The 26,394-nt window shown below is 44.3% G+C and overlaps 1 protein-coding gene across 1 annotated transcript; it reads right to left on the bottom strand.

Moving 5' to 3' along the window:
- Positions 1-24,490, bottom strand: LOC120034494 (F-box/LRR-repeat protein 19-like). Its single transcript, XM_038981083.1, has 11 exons — positions 23,981-24,490; positions 18,811-18,996; positions 9,676-9,819; positions 9,367-9,453; positions 7,326-7,508; positions 6,601-6,633; positions 5,041-6,263; positions 4,644-4,807; positions 4,325-4,486; positions 3,835-4,056; positions 1-3,504 (listed from the first exon to the last, which is right to left on the bottom strand). Exons 2-11 carry the CDS (start codon positions 18,979-18,981, stop codon positions 3,347-3,349), a joined length of 2,547 nt encoding a protein of 848 aa, XP_038837011.1. The 5' UTR covers positions 18,982-18,996; positions 23,981-24,490; the 3' UTR covers positions 1-3,346.
- Positions 24,491-26,394: the final 1,904 nt, after the last annotated feature.

The raw sequence follows: 26,394 nt of genomic DNA, 5'->3' as shown, positions 1-26,394 counted from the left end.
CAGTGTAAAAACCACCCCACTGTCTTTTATTTAGTTAGTCATTTTACAGTAGTCACTCGTAAGTAGCTGCCTTGAGTTTCTCTTTTTCACATCGTTCTACTTTTCTTTCTCATTTTGATCAACACAATGGAAGAAACAATGAACAAGAGCAAAACAAAAACGAAAATGGATAAAATGCCCCTTCTCAAAGAAAGCAGGAATTTTGGCAAGAGGTGATGACAATGTTGATCCAGTGCATCGCTCTGGTGCAATACAGTTTGGTAGAGACAAGACTGTACAATCTAGGGGTCAAGTCTGAGTCAACTTGACTAGGCTGGGATGTTGGGATCAGGATGGGGGTGAGAATATGACAGATTTGAGTGGAATAATTTCCTTATCGGACTACCGGATCAATTCCGATGAACCACCACCCATTTATTTTCTCTGAAAGTGGTTGTCAGTTTAACTTTTGATATGCTTTCTAATGCAAGAACATACTGGATGACAAGGAGTAGTAACAATCCCACATTACTGATGGAAGTAAACAACATTTTTGGAAAACTGACCCATTGTCTATGAAAAGTTAAATATAGATTCGGATGAGTGTGTATGGCAGAAGGCTATTTCCCACCATTTATTGGACATTTGCTTCGCTGTAAGCCTCAGCCCACCACAATTACAGTTGCTACATGGTAAGCTCAGCTCTGTAAGCAGCATAGCTTAGTGGCAAACAATGACTTAGCTATGATCTAAAGTAGGACTCAACCTGAGCTAACATTGAAACACGCTGGACTACCCAGCTAAATGGTAACTAGCATGGACAGCTAATTAGTTATATTTTTGAATCAAGTTTGAGGTTCATGATTTGGCTGTTTTTTTAATTTGACCTGTTTTAACATATATATACCCCTTTCAGGGTAATAAAGCACACTATAGCTCAGTGTTCCCTCCTAAATTGTCTTATGATCGATCAGTTAGTGCAATCTTGGTACCAATGCTTTATACGCAAGTCTATAAATTCACACAGGAACACTGGAAGCGATTTAGAATACACAACTGGGTAAAGATGAAACCAACCTTTCAGGGAAAGGGGGATACCTAGTCAGTTGTACAACAATGCAATGGGACAACTACCATTTGTCTAGTGGCTCAATAGTTACTTGGCAGGTCTCTAGCCCTACATGTATACCCAAAATAAGCTGATTTGAGTTCTAATAATGGTATTGAGAATTTTAACAGAACCAATGAGGATGGAATCACTGAAAGTCTAACAGAATAGTTGAAAAGATACGGAAACACATTATTTAGATGAGAATTACAGATTGAGGCTCAAGACTGTCCACCAACCTGCCTAGAGTTGGTGGGGTTTCACTCCAGATAGCACACAGCAGCAAGATCCACTGTGGCACTGAAGCACAAATACAGATCAACATGGCTCAGGAAGTGGACAACCGCTATAGAAGGAGGAGAAACAGACAGACAAGGGAAAAACTTGACCCAACCTGGCATGGTTGAGTCCAGCATTGCAAGACAAAGTGCTGTCCAGTCCAATACTGAATGAACTGGCCCTATCAGTCCGATAGCTGTTTGAACTGGTCCAATGCAGCCCGATTCAGCTGAATACCGTTTACGCATGTCAAATACTGCTCATGTTAATTCAATACAGCTATAAAGTCTTTTCAATTTCCTCTCAACCAAATTCAATACAGCTTGGGCTCTGGTCTGAACGACCTCCTGTACATGCTGGTTTCAACCGATAACATCCATTATTAGTAATGATAGTTGTTCCTTTTCCTGCTCACCCTGACTGTTGACGTTGGCCTCTGAACTGGATTGAGAGTGGATTGGTTAAAATAAGTTGAGACTGAATAAAAAAAATACTGCACTGGATTTGTGATTAGAGTCAAAACCCAGCATGCACAGGGGTAACCCTAATGGAGAAATAATTTGGGGGTTAATGCTACAACTGAGTCAAACCCTCATCCTACAAGACCTTAAGGTAATGACATTGCGATGCAGGTTGGATGGGCTGGGATGTTCCTGGTTTTGGAAGATAAGCAGCATGTGGACACTGACATGAAAACCCAATTCTGGGGAAATATTCAAAGTCCCTCACATCTGAGGCAGAAGTCCAACCAGGGTCAGCCTTAATTTTAATCCCCCCTGCCACGTGGAGCAGCGAGCGCAGTGCATGGGAAGGTCTCGGTTTTCGACAGTTTTCCCAATTCATACTCAAAACGTGTCAGTCATTCACTTCTAAGTTTGTGCGGTCGTGATCTAGACTGAACCAGTCTGCACATATACAAGATAAGGTTACATCAGCCAGGCATCGTGAAGCAGGGAATAAAGGGGCCTTGACAAATTCCAGGTCTGGAATGGAACAGTACGGTAAGCATGGTTCATTGCAGTCGGGCACAGCAAGGTCCAGCTCTCTGCATAATGTACGCACACAGCACAGACGGTGGGCAGCATAAGCTGCAAAAGGGCCATGGCAGCAGAGACAGAGTGTGATGGGAAGGGCTGTCCAGGGTACGGAGTAGGACAATCAGATTCACAAGGATGGACAGACCCCATAAGAATGGCACGTTGGGCGGGAAGAGGTTGTGGTCGGAGCTAGGAGTTTTGGGCTCTAGTGGCTCTCGGCCATTGAACAGGATATGTAGGACCTTGAATGTCCTTACCCCCCTGAAAGATTGAGGGCAGCAGAGAGCTTAGTGGTGAGGGAAACAGACACAGGTCATATCTCCGTCTCTTTCTCGCTCCAATTGTCACATTAACACTGTTTACATCTCTCACACATGCTTAGACACACACACAAACACCAGCCCAGCATCCGTCTGTACATTAAACGGCTTCTGATGGGGCGCAGCCTCTGGCATTGGGTACATTCTTCGTAGTCTGACGCCACGAAATTGATTCGTTCGTCAGGAGCTTTTGATTATGGAGTGCAAATGATGCTAGTTCAAGACGGCGGCGCAGTGCAGTGCCTTTACACATGTCAGCTGGATAATGTGTGCCATGGTTGGTGTGAGGGTAGGAGGGAGGTAAGGGGCGGAGAGTGGATAATTTACAGTAAACTACATTTATATACACACACCCATTGTACAGATATTGAATATGTACATGCTGAAACATTTTCAATGATGTCCGTTCACAAACAAGTCAATCCAGAGAAATGTAGGCAAAGGTCTATGGTTCTCATTCTCTAATTCCCCCTTTCTCTTTCGTGGCTCCCACTCCATGTCCTTTTCCCTCAGTGGCTAGCTCACTGCCCACATCGCAGGGTCCCTCTCGTTCGCTTATCTCTCTGTAGTGTGGCGGTGGTTGATGTGGGGGGGAGGTGGCGGGAGGAGGGCGTCGCAGGCCCTTAGCTGTTCTTGAGCAGCACTCTATCGTCAGGGCAAGGGAAGGAGAGGAGCTGACAGACATCGGGGGTAAGCAAGGTGCAGGAGCGCAGGTCAGCGCTCTGTAGGGAGGCACAGCGGCGCAACAGGGGCAGGCACTGCTCCGTCACCTTCACACAGCCTGCGGACAGGAGGAAACAACAGGAGGTTAACAACCAACGGTCAACCTACATAACCACAATGACTGCAACACTTCCATGAGTAGACCTGGTTTAAATATTTGAATCAGGAGCCAGGCTGATATTGTTCAGAAATAAGAGAACAAGTATCTCTGTATGTTGCTACTTTAGCATGATTAAACATCTCAGAGGGAAGAAGAGGTCGGTATCTGGAGCAGATCCCTGCTCATTAGTGGTCTGAACCTGCAATACTCAAATACACAAAAAAGAAAAAAACAGGGTACCTACCTTGGGTGTATTTGGGGCTAGTGAGTCTACCGTGTAGTCTTTACCTGCCAGGTTGAGGTGGGTGAGGCTGTCCTTCAGTGGAGACATGGGGGAGGTCAGTGTGTGGATAGTCTGGTCCGTGATGTTGCCACACTGACTCAGGTCCAGCTTGGTCAAGTGGGGCAGGTAGCGCACCAAGAGGCGGGACGTGACATCTGTCAAGTCCAGCCCGGCCAATCGCAGCGCCGTTACGTTCTGGAACCTCCCCCCTCTGCTCTCTCCATGAGCTTTTTGACCAAGAACAAAGCAAAATATGTTACAGGACTTTTAAGATTCACAGTCTGTGTGTATATCATGCTTATGAAGAGGGAGTGGCTGTTCACTTGCAACAACATTCACTGGAAACAAGCATGACAGCATAAACAGTACATTACAGCACAGATTGGCATTTGTGATATCAAGTCTATCCAATGAACACAACATGGCATCTTCCCTTCCATAATGTATTGCAGGTTATGGATGGCTAATCAGTCATGTGAGTGACTTTTCACTAACCTGTCCGAGTGTCAGTAGGGGGCGCCAGTAGCTCCCTCAGGTGCGAGTCCTTCATGTCTTCTACCCGGCTGAGGTCGAGCAGACGCAGGCAGGGACAAGCAGCCTGACACAGGGCCGACACCGAGGACCAGGGACAGCCCGACACATTCAGCTCCAGTAGACCTGGGAGAGAAAGAGGAAGGCCAGGAGTTAGCGTAATCCCTGAGACAGACTAGCAATACGGTGACGACAGCTCAACTACAATAGGACATGATCAGGCTATATTGATGGGAAAAAATATGTAGTAGGGAGGCAGAGGTGTTGAATGAACACAAGATACCTTGTAGACGGTTGATGAGCCACATGAGCTGCTTCTTCGAGATGTTGGTATAGCCCAGGTTAAGGGAGACTGGTTGCCTGCGGATTATACCACTCAGCATAGGAGGGGTGATGGAGCGCTGCCGACTGAGGTCAATCTGAGTCCACAATCTCTTATCACAGCACCTGAGAGAGCAAGAGAAAATAAAAGACTGGGATGAGAACAAAAGAAAGTCTGGTCTACTGTACACCACAGAATTTGAGACACTGCAGTCAATGAATATCCTTTCAGGGATGGTTTTCTATTGTTCTCAACAACAAAGATGCATTTCTTAGTAGTCCAAACAAGTGTGTGTTGAACCACCCTCTTCCAGCCCAACCGGAAGCTGACCACATCTAAACCTTTTGTCTAGACTTACCACCGGCTCCATGTCCGACAGACCCTCATGCAGACGCACAGCTCCCTCTGGCTGAGGTGCTGGAAGACGCGGAGCCAGACGTCGCGGGGCATCACGTGGGAGGAGCCGCTGTCTAGGGGCAGGCAGTGGGGCTCGGGGCAGGCAGGCGGTGGCCGCACCAAGTGACGCTCCATCTGAACAGGCCGGGGAGGCGAGGGCACAGCAGGGGGGCTGCGTTTCATCATCTGCGAGCGTGGAGCCATACGGGACGGCTGTGACCGGGGTGAGGCGGCGAGGGCTGACATGCCCCCTGAGGAGTTGCTGCCTGGGCCCAGCAGCCCCCCCCCTCCCCCGTTGGATGTGGTAGTGGCAGTAGAAGCGGAAGAGTTGCAACTGTTCCTCGACGTTGGTTGGGACCCTGTTTGCTTGTTGCTACGGATCTTGTTGCCCTTGTTGCCTTTGCCAGTTCCGTGTCGGTGGTTGGCCACCAAGCCGCCGCTGCTGTTGGCGTTCTCCTTCTCCTGAGTCTCCCGGTCCCTCACCCCTGCCCGTGTCCGTCCATTGCGCGTCTCAGAACCATTGCTGCGCTTACCGGAGAAGCCCTCGGAACCTGGCGAGGGGCCGTGGCCGGAGGAAGGTGGAGGCTGAGTGGACGAGAGAGGGGAGGGTGGAGGCAATGGGGTAGACTTCCGACTCCTCTCCCCGCTCTCCTCATCATTCCCGTCAGTCGTGAGCCCCTTGCGGCCCCGTGGAGGTCCCTCCCCCCTACGCCGAGGCTTGTCTCCCACAACCTGCTCCTCCACCGCCTCCTCCTCCTCCTCCTCCTTAACACTTCCCTCAGAGTCCTCACTGGCACTGAAGCCCAGCTCCGCCAGCCTCCTGTCCCTCTCCCTGTCCCGTTCCCGGTTGCGCTCCCTTGCACTGTTGCTATAAGCGACGGGTACGGGGGAGGAGGGTTCAGAGCCGCGGCGGCCATCTGAACCGGAAGGTGAGTCAGAGTCGGACTCCGAGTCGGACTCGGAACTAGACGAACTCGATGAGCTGGACTCGCGGACACGCTCAAGGAGCTGACACATGCGCTTGAAGCGCTCTAATTTCTCGCGGTGGTGCGAGCGCTGGTCCTGGCTGGCCGTGGAGGTGGGGGACTGCGTGGAGTTGGAACCCCCTCCGGAACCCTGGCCGCCTCCGGTGGAGGAGTTGGGCCCATTGGACTCTGCAGTCTCTGACACGTTTGGCTTCTGTTTCTGTCATGGGAGGGATAACGTTAGTGAAGAGAGTGACAGAGGAGCATGAACCCTAACCTTTACCATTGAGAAATATAACTAACTCAACTAAGAGATGGATTCAGTCCGTAGCCCGGAAGATCCGCGTTATCGCTCGATTGAAATTCTAAGGCAATGTTCCCGCATTCGAGAAGACTGCTTTCACGGTAAACACTGCAGATGTCGGCTCAATCAGAAATCACTTCTTTTTTCTTTTTTTTATGTACGGGGATCTAACGCGATACAGATTGAATCTAGCTCTTAGTTACCATATGCTTTATGACGGAGCTTAAAATTTGATCTTCATATGAAGATTTACCTTTTTCAAGCGTTTTTCATGTGCCCCTTTCATCTGAGTGAGAAGGTCAGACAGAGACAAGAGTTGGCAAGCTGCGTTCATAGCAACTGGTCACAACTGGTAGGCCTCTAAGCAACGATACACTGAGCATACAAAACATTAAGGACACCTGCACTTTCCATGACAGACTGACCAGATGAATCCAGGTGAAAGCTATGATCCCTTATTGATGTCACTTGTTAAATCCACTTCAAAATCAGTGCATATGAAGGGGGGGGAGACAGGTTAAATAAGTATTTTTAAGCCTTGAGACAATTAAGACATGAATAGTGTGTGTGTGCCATTCAGAGGGTGAATGGGCAAGACAAAATATTTAAGTGCCTTTGAACTGTGGGAAGGTTTGTGTCAAGACCGGTTTGTGTCAAGAACCGCAGCGCTGCTGGGTTTTTCACAATAGCGTTGATACACACAGTTTCCCATGTGTATCAAGAATGGTCCACCACCCAAAAGACATTCAGCCAACTTGACACAACTGTGGGAAGCATTGGGGTCAACATGGGCCAGCATCCCCGTAGGAACGCTTTCTGCCCCTTTTAGAGTCCATGCCCTGATGAATTGAGGCTGTTCTGAGAGCAAAAGGGGGGAAGGGGGTGCAACTAAATATTAAGAAGGTGTTCCGAATGTTTGGTATACTCAGTGTGCATGCTAAATGTTTGCATACTGCAACACCGCAAAGATCTTCCAACCTTCTTTTTGGGGCCGCTTTCCTGGGGAAGCTCCTTCTCCTTCTTCCTCTTGTGACCGTCCTGCCGCCCCCCATCTTCTAAAGAGGGGGGTTTCTTTTTGGTGGGCGGAGGATCGTCCGTTAGCTTCCATCGGCCCACCTCCCCGTTGTCCATCCGCCTCTTCCCTGAGCCATCACCCCCGTCCTGATGTGTGGAGAAAGGGGAAGAGGATTTAAGAATATGTACTGTGCATTCGGAATGTATTCAGACCCCTTTCCTTTTTCCACTTTGTTACGTTACAGCCTTATTTTAAAATGAATGTAAAAAAAAAAAAAAAAAAAAAAAAATAATAATAATAATCCTCAACCTACTCACAATACCCCATAATGACAAAGCGAAAACAGGTTTAGACATTTTAGCAAATTTTTTAAAAGAAAATAACTTATAATTGAGCTCAGGTGCATCCTGTTTCCATTGATCATCCTTGAGATGTTTCTACAAATTAAATTAATTGGACATGATTTGGAAAGTTCCCACAGTTGATAGTGCATGTCAGAGCAAAAACCAAGCTATGAGGTAGAAGGGATTGTCCATAGAGCTTCGAGACAGGATTGTGTCGAGGCACAGATCTGGGGAAGGGGCCAAAAAGCATTCTGCAGCATTGAAGGTCCCCAAGAACACACTGGCCATCATTCTTAAAAATGGAAGAAGTGTGGAACCACCAAGAATCTTCTTACAACTGGCCGCCAAACTGAGCAATCGGGGGGAGAAGGGCCATTGTCATGGAGGTGACCAAGAACCTGATGGTAACTCTGACAGAGCTCATCTATGGAGATGAGAGAACCTTCCAGAAGGACAACCACATCTGCAGCACTCCACCAATCAGGCCTTTATAATACAGTGGCCAGACGGAAGCCAGTCCTCAGTAAAAGGCACATGACAGCCCGCTTGGAATTTGCCAAAAGGCACCTAAAGGACTCTCAGACCATGAGAAACAAGATTCTCTGGTCTGATGAAACCAAGATTCAACTCTTTGGCCTGAATGCCAAGCGTCACGTCTGGAGGAAACCTGGCACCATCCCTATGGTGAAGCATGGTGGTGGCAGCATCATGCTGTGGGGATATTTTTCAGCGGCAGGGACTGGGAGACTAGTCAGGAATGATGGAAAGATGAACAGAGAAAAGTATGGAGAGATCCTTGGTGAAAACCTGCTCCAGAGCCCTCAGGACCTTGAGACTGGGGCGAAGGTTCACCTTTCAACAGGACAACGACCCTCAGCGCACAGCCAAGAAAACACAGGAGTGGCTTCGGTGCAACGACACTCCCCATCCAGCCTGGCAGAGCTTGAGAAGATCTGCAGAGAAGAATGGGAGAAACTCCCCAAATACAGGTGTGCCAAGCTTGTAGCATTATACCTAAGAAGACAAGGCTGTAATCGCTGCCAAAAGTGTTAACAAAGTACTGAGTAAAGGGTCTGAATACTTAAGTAAATGCGGTATTTACATTTTTTATTTTTAATACATTTGCATAGATTTCTAAAAACCCGTATTTGCTTTGTCATTACGGGGTATTGTGTATAGATTGAGTGGGGGGGAAACAATGTAATCCATTTTAGAATGAGGCGTAACAAAATGTGGAAAAAGTCAAGGGTCCTCCAATACTTTCCGAATGTTAAGAAGAAATTCTTATTTACAATGACGGCCTAAGAACAGCAGGTTAACTGCCTTGTTCAGGGGTAGAACGACAGATTTTTACCACGGCAGCTCGGGGATTCGATCTAGCAACCTTTCGGTTACTGACCCAACGCTCTAACCACTACGCTACCTGCCACCCCTACTATAGCCTACTTCAGTATATGAAATGGGGATAGGGTCAATGAAACACAAAATGATATTCCAATTTAAGAGCTTATTTACACAATGTGTTCCATTCCTAATCAATCCCCCTAACTTATCAACCATTATTGATTAATCCATACAATCATAGATGTCCTTTGTCACCCTCTGGTTTAGTTTTATCAGCAGAGCCTGACATACCAGTGTTCCCAGTCACAGTTCTCACCTTACTGGTCTTGCCTTCCTTGTGGCATTTTGGACACTCCCAACAATTCGGGATTTCATCGTTTATGATGCCTTCTGCTTTACCCATCTGTAGGTTGGAGAAAATAAACAATGAAATCACAATCATTCAATCAATAAATGTATGTAACCAATAGTAGACAGAGCAGACATTTGACTTAGGACAGTATGAATGGAAGATTGTGTGTGTGTGTGTGAGTGAGTGTGTGAGTGAGTGAGAAAGTGAGAGAGAGACACACTCTACTTCTCCAGCTATGACAGCCGGCCATACACATGGAGGGTCTGGCCCCACCTTGAGGCAGCTGGGGTGGATTATCTCGTTGCAGATGGTACACTCCATCAGAGAGAGGCTAAACTTCTCTTCTTCTGTGTCCACCGTGTCCTCCTTCCCCGCCTCCCCACACGAGAAGCACACGGCTGTGTGGGGCAACACAGGCTGCAAGGAAGAAAATAAAAACATAAAACACGTTATATAACCATGTTAAACAATATAAGATACACATTAGGTGTGGAACGTAGGCCTGTATTTATTCTATATAAATCAAATATTGTATGTGGGCCCATTCAGGATCGAGGGCTCAGACTTGGAGGTGTAACTATGTATTCATTCACTATGGATGGTATGTTTATTATGTATTCAAATTGACACTCAGAAAAAAATATTGGACACCTGCTGCTCTTATGAGAACCTAGCCAATTGAGTGTGTGGATGAAAGCAAATGCATTAAAATTTTGTTTAGCGGGTTTTTGAGTGCTTTTCAGAAGCACAGGGACAGAGCACTGTTTTTATTAGGTTTATTATTCTTGGACACATTACCCCAGTTGTCCAGCTCAACATTTTCATTAACCTGCCAACAGTGGAATTTCGACAGTATCAAAAAAATTTACTGAACTGAGGTGAAAATGACTCGCTTATCAAGCCAAAAAATATGAGGCCAACAGAATCTAGCCTTGATCAATTGACAAATGATTAGGCATTAATATGAGAGTAGGTCTTCAATCTGCACAGATTCTGTGGATTAGTATCTCCGTAGACATCCAACCTAATTTCTTTCCTTCCCCACAAGATATGTTTTCTAGACAGATAGCTTAGAGACTAACTGATCAAAGCAAATTGCTACCCTCCAAAAAAACAAACACCCAAGTAACAATGTGCTCAGTTACCAAGGAAACGCATCACATTTCCCACATCTACCAGCCATCTATGCCATTTGAGGCATTCGCAAACCAATCGATAAAAAAGAAAAATCACACCCTAAATCACTAAAGGCGTTCTAACAAGCTTATCCATTTTCATCCAGGGGATGACTACTCTATTTTGATGACAAATCGCATTGTGAAACAGCTTTTCTAAACCAGAGGGGCCGATTTGCAGAATGTAAGCAGCAGCAAACAGTTGACATGTTGTATGTCATACAGTGCCTTCAGAAAGTATTCATTCCCTTGACTTCCACAATTTGTTGTGTTACTAATCAATTTTGAATTCAGGCTGTGAAGCATGTTTTCAGTAAAATGTTGCTAATTTATAGAACATTTTCTACATAAATCTAATTTACATAAGTGTTGACACCCGAGTCAATAGAAGCACAGTTGGCGTCGTCTTGGGTATGTCTGTATCAGCTTTACACATTCTTCCTTTCAGATTTTCTCAAGCTCTGTTAAATTAGATACATATTAGTGGTGAACAGCAATCTTCAAGTCTTTCCACAGATTTTCAAATGGGATTCAAGTCTGGGCTTTGGCTGGGCCACTCAAGGACTTTCACATTCTTGTTCTCGAGCCATTCCATCATTGCCCTGGTTGTATGCTTGGGGTTATTGTCCTGTTGGAACGTTAATCTTCGCCCCAGTTAAGGTAATTTGCACTCTGAAGCAAGTTCTTATTTGCCTGTATTTGGCTCCACTTATTGTTCCCCACCCTTACCAGTCCTTGAAAAGCATCCACATACCATGAGGCTGCCACCACCATGCTTCACGGTAGGGAAGGCGTTAGACAGGTGATGAGCAGTGCCTGGTTTTCTCCAGACATAGCGCTTTGCATTCAGGCCTAAGAGTAAAATATTTGTCTCATCAGACAACAGAATCTTTTGCCTCATGATCTCAGAGCCTTTTTGCAAACTCCAGGTGTACCGTCATCTGCCTATTTCTCAGGAGTGGCTAACGTCTGGCCACTCTCCCATAAAGCCCAAATTGGTGAAGTGCTGTAGAAACTTATTTTTTACTTCATTTTATTTATTTAGCCAGGATAGTCCACTCAGTAACAATTGCCAATGTTTTCCAGGGAGTTTTGGGTTCCATAGAATCAATAAAAAATATATATATACAGCAGACCCACTTGCATACATACAAAAGCACATCTAAGACTGCTTTCCTTCTGGCAGGTTCTCCCATCTCAGCCAAGGAACTTTGTAGTTCTGTCAGAGTGGTCATTGGGTTCTTCGGTCATCAAAAATAACATTTAAAAAAATAAACCTCCCTGACCAAGGTCCTTCTTGCCTGGTTGCTCAGTTTGGTCAGACGGCCACCTCTAGGCAGAGTCTGGGAAGTTCCATATTTTTGAGACCAATGTGCGCTTGGAAACTTTCGACACACTATAAATTGTTTTATACCATTCCCCAGATATACAGTGGCAAGAAAAAGTATGTGAAGCCTTTGGAATTACCTGGATTTCTGCATAAATTGGTCATCAAATTTGATCTCCCTTGTTAACTGCCTTGTTCAGGAGCAGAACAACAGATTTTTACCTTGCCAGCTCGGGGATTTGATCTAGCAACCTTTTGGTTACTGGCCCAACGCTCTAAACACTAGGCTACCTGCCGCCCCATCTTCATTTAAGTCACAACAATAGACAGTGTGCTTAACTTCTTATGGCTGCAGGGGCAGTATTGAGTAGCTTGGATGAAAGGTGCACAGAGGTGCCCATAGTAAACTGCCTGCTCCTCAGTCCCAGTTGCTAATATATGCATATTATTATTCGTATTGGATAGAAAACACTCTTTAGTTTCTAAAACTGTTTGAATTATGTATGTGAGTATAACAGAACTCATATGGCAGGCAAAAACCTGAGAAGTTCCACTTCCTGTTTGAATTGTTTCTTAGGTGGCAGATTTTCCACCAAGCTCTCATAGAAATTACAGCGAGATATTGATGAGTTTTCACTTCCTACGGCTTCCACTAGATGTCAACAGTCAATAGAACTTTGTCTGATGACTCTAATGTGAAGGGGGGCCGAAGGAGACAGGAATTAGTAATCACTTCCATGAGGTGACCACGCATTGAACACGCGCCTTCACATGAGGAGGACCTCCGTTCCACCGCTCTTCTGAAGTCAATCTAATGCTCCGGTTGGAACGTTATTGAAGATGTATGTTAACAACATTCTAAAGATTGATTCAGTACATCGTTTGACATGTTTTTGGACATTGTCTTGGACATTGTCACGTTATAGTGGATGCGCTTTGTGACTTTGGAATTGTTTACCGCTAACACGCTAACCAAAGTAGCTAATTGGACATAAATAACGGACATTATCGAACAAATCAAGCATTTATTGTGGACCTGTGATTCCTAGGACTGCATTCTGATGAAGTTCATCAAAGGTAAGGAAACATTTATCATGTATTTTCTGGTTTCTGTTGACCCCAACATGGCGGGTAATTTGGCTATTGTTCTGAGCTCCGTCTCAAATTATTGCATGATTTGCTTTTTCCGTAAAGTTTTTTTGAAATCTGACACAGCGGTTCCATTAAGGAGAGGTATATCTATAATTCCATGTGTATAACTTGTATTATCATCTACATTTATGATGAGTATTTCTGTTGAAACGATGTGGCTATGCAAAATCACTTGATGTTTTTGGAACTAGTGAATGTAACGCGCCAATGTAAACTCAGATTTTTTGTTATAAATTTATCAAACAAAACATGCATGTATTGTGTAACATGAAGTCCTAGGAGTGTCATCTGATGACGATAATCAAAGGTTAGTGATTCATTTTCTCTCTTTCTGCTTTTTGTGAAAGCTATCTTTCGCTGGAAAAATGGCTGTGCTTATTGTGGTTTTGTGGTGACCTAACATAATTGTTTGTAGTGCTTTCGCTGAAAAGCATATTTGAAATGGGATTAACAACAAGATTACCTTTAAAATGATAATAGACACATGTATGTTTGAAGAATTTTAATTATGAGATTTCTGTTGTTTGAATTTGGCGCCCTGCACTTTATCTGGCTGCTGTCATATCGATCCCGGTAGCGGGATGCAGCCATAAGAAGTTCAACTAATAACACACAAATTCTTGTATTTTTCTTGTCTATATTGAATACATAATTTAAACATTCACAGTGTAGGGTAGAAATAGTATGTATGTATTTGAACCCCGAGGCTAATGACTTCTCCAAAAGCTAATTGGAGTCCAATCAATGAGACAAGATTAGAGATGTTGGTTAGAGCTGCCTAGCCCTATAAAAACACTCAAAGTTTGAGTTTGCTATTCACAAGAAGCATTGCCTGATATGAACCATGCCTCGAACAAAAGAGATCTCAGAAGACTTAAGATTACGAATTGTTGACTTGCATACAAAAGTATCTCTAAAATCCTCGATGTTCATCAGTCCACGGTAGGACAAATAGTCTATAAATGGAGAAAGTTCAGCACTGTTGCTGGTGCTACTCTCCCTAGGAGTGGCCGTCCTGCAAAGATGACTGCAAGAGCACAGTGCAGAATGCTCAATGAGGTTAAGAAGAATCCTAGTTCACACCAGACATCCAAGAATATTGCTGAACTGAAACAGTTTTGTAAAGAGGAATGGTCCAAAATTTTTCCTGACCTTTGTTCAGGTCTGATCCGCAACTACTGAAAATGTTTGATTGAGGTTATTGCTGCCAAAAGTTATTAAATCCAAAGGTTCACAAACTTTTTCTAGCCACTGTATGCCTCATTACAATTCTCCCTCAGAGATCTACAGACAGTTCCTCAGATTTCATGGTAGTTTCTGCTCTGACATGCACTGTAAACTGTGGGAACTTATATAAGACAGGTGTTTTTCTAAATCATGTCCAAACAATTTAATTGGCCACAGGTGGAGTCCAATCAAGTTGTAGCGACATCAAGGATGATCAAAGGAAATTGGATGCACCTGAGCTCAATTTGGAGTGTCAAATGGGTGTGCATATTTATGTAAATCAAGGGGTATGAATATTTTCTGAAGGCACTGTAACTGTAGTCATCAATGGGTTATGTCAACCAATTGTGTATCATAAACAAAATGAGTTTATATTCCAGTCTAAACATGGGTTACTGTTTAGATGGGATCTCAATGAGTGTGAGGGATATGCCAAAAGCTCATCCTTTCACATTCGGGAAAAGTTGCGGGTCAAAACATGTTAGCAGTGTATGTGGAGACTCCCTTCGTCACATGTTTGTTTATTGTTTGGCAGGGTGGAGGGTTTGTGTAACAGGAAAAACAACCTTAACTTCAGTCTTGCATGGATAAATTACAATATGTGTTACCGAGGTTAATTAGGCTATGTAATGTGCTCTATATACCAGATGCCAATCAAATATCATTATACATTGAAAATGACAAAAGCAAGTATACAGTGCATTCGGAAAGTATTCAGACCCCTTTTTCCACATTTTGTAATGTTACAGCCTTATTCTAAAATGTATTCAATTGTTTTTCCCCTCCCTAAATCTACACACAATACCCACAATGTTGACAAAGCAAATACAGGTTTTTCGAAATTTTTGCAAATAAACGGAAATAACATATACATATGAATTCAGACCCGTAACTCAGTACTTTGTTGAAGCACCTTTGGCAGCAATTACAGCATCGATTCTTCTTGGGTATGATGCTACAAGCTTGGCATACCTGTATTTGGGGAGTTTTTCCCCATTCTTCTACTCTCAAGCGCTGTCAGGTTGGATGGGAAGTGTCGCTGCACAGCTATTTCTTGGTCTCTCCAGAGATGTTAGATCAGGTTCAAGTCCGGGCTCTGGCTGGGCCACTCAAGGATATGCAGAGACTTGTCCCAAAGCCACTCATGCGTTGTCTTGGCTGTGTGCTTATGGTTGTTGTCCTGTTGGAAGGTGAACCGTCGTCCCAGTCTGAGCTCCTGAGCGCTCTGGAGCAGGTTTTCATCAAGGATCTCTCTGTACTTTGCTCCGTTCATCTTTCCCTTGATCCTGACTAGTCTCCCAGTCCCTGCTGAAAAACATCCCCACAGCATGATGCTGCCACCACCATGCTTCACCATAGGGATGGTGCCAGGTTTCATCCAGACGTGACGCTTGACATTCAGGCCAAAGAGTTGAATCTTGTTTCTCATGGTCAGAGTCTTTAGGTGCCTTTTAGCAAACTCAAGCGGGCTTTCATGTGCCTTTTACTGAGGAGTGGCTTCAGTCTGGCCACTCTACCATAAAGGTCTGATTGGTGGAGTGCTGCATAGATGGTTGTCCTCCTGGAAGGTTCTCCCATCTCCACATAGGAACTCTGGAGCTCTGTCAGAGTGACCATCGTGTCCTTGGTCACCTACCTGACCATCGTGTCCTTGGTCACCTACCTGACCATGGCCCTTCTCCCCCAATTGCTCAGTTTGGCCGGTCCGCCAGCTCTAGGAGTCTTGGGGATTCCGCATTTCTTCCATTTAAAAATGATGGAGGCGGCCTCCCGGGTGGCGCAGTGGTCTAGGGCACTGCATCGCAGTACTAACTGCGCCACCAGAGTCTCTGGGTTCGCGCCCAGGCTCTGTCGCAGCCGGCCGCGACCGGGAGGTCCGTGGGGCGACGCACAATTGGGCTAGCGTCGTCCGGGTTAGGGTGGGTTTGGCCGGTAGGGATATCCTTGTCTCATCGCGCTCCAGCGACTCCTGTGGCGGGCCGGGCGCAGTGCGTGCTAACCAAGGGGGCCAGGTGCACGGTGTTTCCTCCGACACATTGGTGCGGCTGGCTTCCGGGTTGGAGGCGCGCTGTGTTAAAGAAGCAGTGCGGCTTGGTTGGGTTGTGCTTCGGAGGACGCATGGCTTTCGACCTTCGTCTCTCCCGAGCCCGTACGGGAGTTGTAGCGATGAGACAAGATAGTAATTACTAGCGATTGGATACCACGAAAATTGGGGAGAAAAGGGGATAAAAAAAAATAAAATGGAGGCCACTGTGTTCTTGGGGACCTTCAATGCTCCAGAAATGTTTTGGTACCCTTCCCCAGACCTGTTCCTCGACACAATCTTATCTCTGAGCTTTACGGACAATTCCTTCGACCTCATGACTTGGTTTTTGCTCTGACATGCACTGTCAACTGTGGGACCTTATATAAACAGGTGTGTGCCTTTCCAAATCATGTCCAATCAATTTAATTTACGACAGGTGGACTCCAATCATGTTGAGAAACATCTCAAGGATGATCAATTGAAACAATGCACCGGAGTTCAATTTCAAGTCTCATAGCAAAGGGTCTGAAGACGTAAGTAAGGTATCTGGTTTTTATTTAATACATTTGCAAAGATTTCAAAAAACCTGTTTTCACGTTGTCATTATGAGGTATTGTGTGTAGATTGTTAACGATTTTTTATTTATTTAATCCAATTTAGAATAAGGCTGTAACGTAACAAAAAGTGGGAAAAGGGGTCTGAATACTTTCCTAATGCACTGTATGTTCTGTGCATGTTCCACAAATTAGTGTCAGATGTTACAGCCTATCTAGAAAATGGCATCAGTTGGAACAATTCATACACTACCATTCAAAAGTTTGGGGTCACTTAGAAATGTCCTTGTTTTCCATGAAACGAGTTGCAAAATGAATAGGAAATAGTCAAGACGTTGACAAGGTTATAAATAATGATTTAATTGAAATAATAATTTGTGTCCTTCAAACTTTGCTTTCGTCAAAGAATCAATTACAGCCTTGCAGACCTTTGGCATTCTAGTTGTCAATTTGTTGAGGTAATCTGAAGAGATTTCACCCCATGCTTCCTAAAGCACCTCCCACAAGAAGGATTGGCTTGATGGGCACTCCTTACGGTCAAGCTGTTCCCAAAACAGCTCAATAGGGTTGAGATCCGGTGACTGTGCTGGCTACTCCATTATAGACAGAATACCAGCTGACTGCTTCTTCCCCAAATAGTTCTTGCATAGTTTGGAGCTGTGCTTTGGGTCATTGGCCTGTGGAGGAGGAAATTGGCTCCAATTAAGCGCCGTCCACAGGGTATAGCATGGTGTTCCAAATGGAGTAATAGCCTTCCCTCTTCAAGATCCCTTTTACCCTTTACAAATCTCCCACTTTACCACCACCAAAGCGCCTCCAGGATCTTTTCATTTTGTCTGCGTCTCACAAATGTTCTTCTTTGTGATCCCAACACCTCAAACTTAGATTTGTCTGTCCATAACACCTTTTTTCCCCAATTTTCCTCTGTCCAGTTTCTGTGTTCTTTTTCCCATCTTAATCTTTTCATTGGCCCATCTGAGATATGGCTTTTCCTTTGCAACTCTGCCTAGAAGGCCAGTATCCTGGAGTCGCCTCTTCACTGTTGACGTTGAGACTGGTGTTTTGCAGGTACTATTTAATGAAGCTGCCAGTTGAGGACTTGTGAGGCATCTGTTTCTCAAACTAGACACTAATGTACTTGTCCTCTTGTCTGGTTAGAGCCAGTTTGCATTTTCTGTGAAGGGAGTAGTTCACAGCGTTGTACGAGATCTTCAGCTTCTTGGCAATTTCCCACATGGAATAACCTTCATTTCTCAGAACAAGAATATATATATATATATATATAAATAAAATCAGCCGTAAATAGTCATTTACAACATTAACAATGTCTACACTGTATTTATGATCAATTTGATGTTATTTTAAATGGACAACAAAAAAAAGCTTTTCTTTCAAAAACAAGGACATTTCTAACTGACCCCAAACTTTTAAACGGTAGTGTACATTTACTCATGCATTAACTTTTGCATGCAATAGAGCAGTGGCACTTTTCCTAGTGAGAGTATAATAATATTGGTAACGAGACAAGAATGAGCAGTGTGTGTTAGGGCTGGGAATTGCCAGGGACCTCACCATACGATATTTGGTGCCGATACGAAATGTATTGCAATTTTCACCATTCTATATGTATTGCAATTCAATACTGTGATTTTATTGCGATTCGATGTTAAAGCATATTGTTCACCATATGTCTACGGCAGAGGGACAAGAGAGCCATGAGAAGTTTTGATCAGTCATGGAAATCAAAATGTGCTGAAAACAAATTGGCTGCCTATTTAAAAAGAAGATGGAGAACAAGCTATGAATGAAAAATACTGGAATTTTGGTGCAGGTACAGCCAACTAGCGCAAAAATTATATTGTCAAAACCCTACAACCTCAAAAATAATGTCCTAATATGTAACTACATCGATTTCTCCCCCCATCACTAGTGTGTGTTCTAACTTACCGCCGTGCACTGTCGGAGCAGACAGGACTGCTTCATCCTTCCAGGCCCGCCAAACTTTTTCATGTCCTTGCAGAAGTGGCACTCGCCGCACTCGGTCCGCATGCAGGCCTGACAGCGCCGGCACCGCGTCCGCCGCCGCCGTGCCCCTCCCAGAGCCTTACTGCCTGACATCCCCTCTGCAGTCAACTGGGGAGAGGGGAGAAAAAAAGATACAGGTAAACACAAATGTACACAGCGCATTCGGAAAATATCCAGACCCCCATTTTATTACGTTACAACCTTATTCAAAAAAAAGAAAAATTACATCTTAACAGAAAACAGAAATACCTTATTTACTTAAGTATTCAGACCCTTTGCTATGAGACTCGAAATTGAGCTCAGGTGCATCCTGTTTCCCTTGATCATCCTTGAGTACCTAAAGGACTCTAGGACCATGAGAAACAAGATTCTCTAGCCTGATGAAACCAAGATTGAACTCTGAATGCCAAGTGTCATTTCTGGAGGAAACCTGGTACCATCCCTACGGCGAAGCATGGTGGTGGCAGCATCATCCTGTGGGGATGTTTTTCAGCGGCAGGGACTGGGAGACTAGTCAAGAATGAGGGAAAGATGAACAGAGCCAATTTCGGAGAGATCCTTGGTGCAAACCTGCACCAGAGCACTCGGGACCTTGACTGGGGCGAATGTTCACCTTCCAACAGGACAACGACCATAAGCACACAGCCAAGAAAACACAGGAGTGGCTTCGGGACAAGTTTCTGAATGTCCTTGAGTGGCCCAGCCAAAGGCCGGACTTGAGCCCGAACAAACATCTCTGGAAAGAACTGAAAATAGCTGTGCAGCGACGCTCCCCATCCAACCTGGCAGAGCTTGAGAGGATCTGCAGAGAGGAATGGGAGAAACTCCCCAAAAACAGGTGTGCCAATCTTGTATCGTCATACCCAAGAAGACTCAAGGCTTTAATCGCTGCCAAAAGTGCTTCAACAAAGTACTGAAAAATGTAATATTTTAGTTTTCTATTTTTACTAAATTAGCAAAAATTTCTAAAAACCTGTTTTTGCTTTGTCGTAAGGGTATTGTGTGTAGATTAATGACAGGGGGAAACTATGTTATCCTTTTTAGAATAAGGCTTTAATGTAACAAAATGAAGAAAAAGTGAAGGGGTCTGAATACTTTCCAAATGCACTGTACATAACAGATAGTCCTATGCACTACATATACAGCTACAGCCTATACCATATGCACATACTGTCTGACATCGCCTCTGCAGTTAACTGAGGTGAGAAGTCAACACAAACTGAAGAAAATTAGACAGGTTAGCACAAAAATACACTGCCAATACAGATGAGCACCACAATCTGAATATCCCCTGATGTCATTTGGGAGGGAGGACAAACAGTTCATGAACATACACAAACTGGGGTGTTCTCCAAAGAGAGGATAGATAAAGAGAGAAGGGACAAGAGCTTATTCAGTGAACATACTGAACACTCACGCCAGTGCAATCAGACATTTAAGAGACAGAGAGAAAAACTGACGGTGCAAACACTAGTGAGCAACAGGCCAGTCTGCTCTCTAGACTACTCCTCAGACATACACCATAAGTGCTAACAGGCTACAACTATAGCATATGCTCCATGCTCCTTACCCCCATGTTATCAAATACAACAGGGCAAATACTGTTGGGAGTGTATGGAATCTCTGCATTCCATGGCCTCTAATAAAAATAGGATTGGTTTAGTCTTAGCCTAAGCCCATGTGACAGGCCCCAAGCTAGTTGCATACCTTGGAACACAAAGCCTTGGGAACTTATTTCTTATACCAACAAATCTCGCCCCCGCCCCTTCACTCCAGCAACTAGTACAGGTGATCCTAAATGTCCTCAAAACAGCCAGGATCAAAGAGTCCGTGGCTAAGGCACTGAGGCCCTGGGTCTTCTCTTCTGTAAAACAATAATGTGGTTCCTGCCTAGAACGAGAGACTGGTCAGGAAGATCATTATTGCATCATGAGTGACTGAGGGGTTTTGGGAGGTTCAAATTGCGTTGCGCGGGGCAACTAAACAGCTTTGAAATGTCTAATGGTCCCATGATTCATCATTCGATCGTGGACATTTCTTTTTACAATCTCAGAGATTTTGTGTAACTGCGTTTCAAATGAAGTGCTCACTGATGGCACAACTGTTGTCTCTGTGGACCTTCAGCCAGTGGATGAACTGCATTAGGCTACCATTTCTTCTGTTTTTAGAACCTGTAAAAAAGAGGCCAAGTTTAATGTTGGCGCCACAATCTCTGGATGGTACTTTAAGGCATAGTGCTTATTTAAAATCTATAAGAAACAGACCTGTACAGGCCTATCTACTGCACAATTACATGAGGGTTAAGCATATTTTGCCTGTTGCAGGTAATACACAACAATAACTGATTCTGGATTTGAAAGACCAGCCATTCAATGGGTGCAAGTCATCTGCTCCCGTCCAGCATGACCTTCGACCTTCGATGTCATTGAGGAGTTTACCACATCAGTCACAGGCTTCATTAATAAGTGCATCGACGACATCGTCCCCACAGTGACAGTACGTACACAGATGACACAATCTCTATAGCAACCCACACTGCCTTCTCCCACCTGGACAAGAGGAACACATATGTGAGAATACTGTTCATTGACTACAGCTCAGCGTTCAACACCATAGTGCCCACCAAAATCATTATTAAGCTAAGGACCCTGGGACTAAACACCTCCCTCTGCAACTGGATCCTGGAATTCTTGACGGGCCACCCCCAGGTGGTGAGGGTAGGCAACAACATATCCGCCAAGCTGACCCTCAACACGGGGGCCCCTCAGGGGTGCATGCTTAGTCCCCTTCTGTACTCCCTGTTTACCCATGACTGTGTGGCCGCACACGACTTCAGCACCATCATGAAGTTTGCTGACGACACAACGGTGGTAGGCCTGATCACCGACAGTAATGAGAAAGCTTATAGGGAGGAGGTCTGAGACCTGGCAGTGTGTTGCCTGGACAACAACCTCTCCCTCAAAGTCAGCAAGATAAAGGAGCTGATTGTGGACTACAGGAAACGGAGGATCGAGCTCATCCCCATTCACGTCAACAGGGCTGTAGTGGAATGGGTTGAAAGCTTCAAGTTTCTCGGTTTCCACATCACTAAGGATCTATCATGGTTGACACACACCAACAGTCGCAAAGAGGGAACTACAACGCCTCTTCCCCCGCAGGAGGCTGAAAAGATTTGGCGTGGGCGCTAAGATTCTCAAAAAGTTCTACAACTGCACCATTAAGAGCATCTTGACTGGCTGCATCACCGCTTGGTATGGCAACTGCTTGGCACCCGACTGCAAGGCGCTACAGAGGGTAGTGCATCCAGCCCATTACATGACAGCCGGCCAAGTAATTGACTGTTCTCTCTGCTATGGCACAGCATGCACCAAGTCACAGCATGCACCAAGTGCACCAAGTGGAACCAACAGAACCCTGAACAGCTTCTACACCAAGCCATAAGACTACTAAATAGTTCATAACATATGCATCTGCTACTGTTTATTATCTATCCTGTTGCCTAGTCACTAGCTCTAGTTATATGAACATATATACCTCAATTACCTTGTACCCCTGCACATCAACTCTTACTGGTACCCCTTGTATACAGCCAAGTTATCGTTACTTATTGGGTATCTTATTACTTTTCTATTATTTCTATACTTTCTATGTCTCTGCAATGCCACTGTTAGTCTACACCTGTTGTTTACGAAGCATGTGACAAATAAAATGATATTTGATATCATGTCAGATGTGTAGTAGGGTTGGGCCATATTTGAGAAGACCTCTTCAACAATATGCTACTCCAAATATCACGATATCCAAAAATCGTTTTGCGCTGTTAAAGACTAAATCACTCCAGACTGTTCAATTTGTGTGCTTATTTACAATATTAGTCGCATTCTCATAAATGTATCTCTGTTAATTCATTTGGACTTAATTTACAACATATTGATACAGCCTAACTGATAAAACTGCACAGTTTTGATTTGTAAAGATCAAATAGAGTATATATAGTCTTGCACTTCCCGATATATCATCAATGTCAAATATCACGATATAATCATATATCAGCCCAACCCTAATTTGTAGGCTATACTTTGCATGAAGTAATGTAGATAAACAGATGTGTGTGGAATATAATGAGACAGAGTAATGCACTGACAGCTAGCTGGCTTGGAGGGTGAAAAGCAGAGAGGAGGATAATATAGGATGTTATAAATTAGAGCCAAACATGGACCAAGTGTATCGGTATCTCTCCATCTCACACAAAGAGAGGGGCTAAGGAAGGAGAGAGGGTAAGGAAGGACAGAGGCATGATATTGCAAAAACTGAACTGAGATAGATGTTAGTACCAGCCAGGCACTCGTGAAATCAAAACAGTCATTTCAATGTGTGCCTCCCCAGAGCAGAGGAACCTTTGCCAATTAAGCCAAGTCATTAAATGGATGTGTTATAGTGCAGTAAACTTACATCCAGAGACTTGTTTTATAGGAAATAATTAAGTAAATACTGGGGTTTGATTAATGAGATGGCAAGAAATAATTCAACCAAGTATTGGTGTTGCTAGCTGCTGTGGCAAGCAAGCTTGTTAGCCTGCATCCTAACAACCACAACAAGCATTTACTTAGCACACAAATCATGTATTGATAAAACATGCTTGTAATTTTTCATAGCAATGTTGTTTGTTGGGAGGGACTTGTCCATTCTGTAAGGATACATGGCTGCTCACATTATGGCCTGTAGCGCAAGATTGAATTGGATGACTAGCTAACGTTAGCTAGCTACAATGAAGATGCGCAGCCAATAACTTAGCAGCTAACGTTAGCTAGCAAACCAGTGTGGCTGCTTTACTGGCTACTGTACGTAGTTAGTTCACTACATGTTGTGTAGTGAACATGCTGTACATGAATAACATTGAAAAAATGCATTGTTATATCAATGAATAAAATGATCAATTGATTACACACAGTCCTCCGTCATCTCTCCTCCATTCGCTTCCCTGCAATGCTCTTCCTCTTTCATATTGCTCAGCATCTTGCAAAAATAATGTAGTAGATACCTGATCACATTGAATATGTGAGTTTAGTGGTAAACTGTTACAATTACTAACCTCTTGGTATCGAGTCGCATACTCCTTGGTCGCGCATTAGAAATAATATTATTAGCCAACAGTTAGCTAGCTAGCTTTGATATTAGCTGTTAGGGGATCGCTTCCTTGTTTCTTTCTCCTGTAGCCTTTCTTGACGATTCTGGGTCCCGTATGGCACGTTCATATGCGTTCCATGTTGTTACAGTAATAATGGAGCTAGAAAGATAACTCGATTTTTCCTTCTTACCGGTCTACTCTAGATTAGGCAGAGATGTAAAGGGTTGCCGAATGGGTATGTAACAATACATTTCAAGACGCAACACATAGCGTTTTTTGTGCCATTCACTCCATTCTTTGACCCCTATCCCTGTTTCTTGGTCTCTCAAACGTCTTCCAACGTGTTCTTTAGGTCTTCAAAACATGCAAAATGGCAAATGATTTCGAGAGAAAACGTTTTGTTAAAAAATATCTTATTTCGCAGCTTAAATGTCTGCTGCGGGTTTCCCTATAAATTCCAGTCAAAATGAAAGAGAAAATCTGAATAGACGGATGAGCGTGGCTATTGTTCTCGTTTTCTATTGTGTGATTCTTGTTTTGTGGGTTTTTTATTAGCTCGTCAGCAACCTTGCTACTTTAATCCGAATACACGTTTAATCGTCCGTATGCTATTGGTAAGATATGTGGCCATCATTCTCCATTTTTATCTAGAAAAAAAATAATTAATAAATAAATATAGTAAATAAAATATGGGGAGGAAAAATATTGCCGCGCCTCCCTTTCAAGACGTCAGGAGCGAAGCCTATGGAATTGTGGGATTTGTAGTATAAAGAGTGTAGAACCAACCAAGCTCTAATTGTCCCACTAAAAGGCTGTAAAGGAAGCCTTGTTGGACATTCAAATAGTCAGTAAACATCTGTATGTATTCTATGGAGGATTGTGGACAGCAGTGGGCATTTTCTTTTTGTGTCTAAAATATCCACAAACAAAAAGTCTGTGATGAAACTGTACATAAAAAAAGGTGAAGAGACAGAAGGGTAGATTACCCCAGTGTTTCCCAAACTCGGTCATGCCCTAGCACTACACAGCTGATTAAAATAATCTAGTACTACGGTAAAAGACAAAACGTGCACCCAGAGGGGGCCCCAGGACAAAGTTTGGGAAACCCTTGGTTACCCAATACTAGGTTGATGTTATACCAAGTGAACACCGCATTCTTATTGGCAGACTCAATAGCCCTGGCTTCTCAAATGACTGCCTCGCCTGGTTCACTTCTCAGATAGAGTTCAGTGTGTCAAATCGGAGGGCCTGTTGTCCGGACCTCTGGCAGTCTCTATGGGGGTACCACAAAGTTCAATTCTCGGGCCGACTCTTTTCTCTGTATATATTAACGATGTCACTCTTGCTGCGGGTGATTCCCTGATCCACCTCTACGCAGACGACACCATTCTGTATACATCTGGCCCTTCTTTGGACACTGTGTTAACAAACCTCCAAACGAGCTTCAATGCCATACAACACTCCTTCCGTGGCCTCCAACTGCTCTTAAATGCAAGTAAAACTAAATGCATGCTTTTCAACCGATCGCTGCCCACACCTGCCCGCCCGTCCAGCATCACTACTCTGGATGGTTCTAACTTACAATATGTGGATAACTACAAATACCTAGCTGTCTGGCTAGACTGTAAACTCTCCTTCCAGACTCACATTAAGCATCTCAAATCCAAAATTAAATATAGAATCGGCTTCCTGTTTTCGCAACAAAGCCTCCTTCACTCTCGCTGCCAAACATACCCTCATAAAACTGACTATCCTACTGATCCTCGACTTCGGCGATGTCATTTACAAAACAGCCTCCAACACTCTACTCAGCAAACTGGATGCAGTCTATCACAGTGCCATCCGTTTGTCACCAAAGCCCCATATACCACCCACCACTGCGACCTCTATGCTCTCGTTGGCTGGCCCTCGCTACATATTTGTCGCCAAACCCACTGGCTCCAGGTCGTCTATAAGTCTTTGCTAGGTAAAGCTCCGCCTTATCTCAGCTCACTGGTCACCATAACAACACTCACCCGTAGCACGCGCTCCAGCAGGTATATCTCACTGGTCATCCCCATAGCCAACACCTCCTTTGGCCGCCTTTCCTTCCAGTTCTCTGCTGCCAATGACTGGAACGAATTGCAAAAATCACTGAAGCTGGAGTCTTATATCTCCCTCTCTAACTTTAAGCATCAGCTGTCAGAGCAGCTTACCGATCACTGTACCTGTACACAGTCATTCTGTAAATAGCACACCCATCTACCTCATCCCCATATTGTTACTTATCCTCTTGCTCTTTTGCACCCCAGTATCTCTACTTGCACATCATCATCTGCACATCTATCACTCATGTTAATGCTAAATTGTAATTATTTCACCTCTATGGCCTATTTATT

Source organism: Salvelinus namaycush, chromosome 41 (assembly GCF_016432855.1).
Source record: "Salvelinus namaycush isolate Seneca chromosome 41, SaNama_1.0, whole genome shotgun sequence".
NCBI lineage: Eukaryota > Metazoa > Chordata > Actinopteri > Salmoniformes > Salmonidae > Salvelinus > Salvelinus namaycush.
Note: the sequence above shows the minus strand (reverse complement) of the source record. Positions and strands in the feature narration are given on the sequence as shown.

Excerpts from the sequence above, each read along its gene's own strand:
- LOC120034494 (XM_038981083.1), bottom strand. The coding sequence starts at position 18,981 with ATGTCAGGCAGTAAGGCTCTGGGAGGGGCACGGCGGCGGCGGACGCGG. Across the intron at positions 6,634-7,325 it reads AAAGCGGCCCCAAAAAGAAG|ATGAAAGGGGCACATGAAAA; the intron begins GTTGGAAGATCT and ends CTTCTCACTCAG. Across the intron at positions 4,057-4,324 it reads CCCTACTGACACTCGGACAG|CTCATGGAGAGAGCAGAGGG; the intron begins GTTAGTGAAAAG and ends TTGGTCAAAAAG.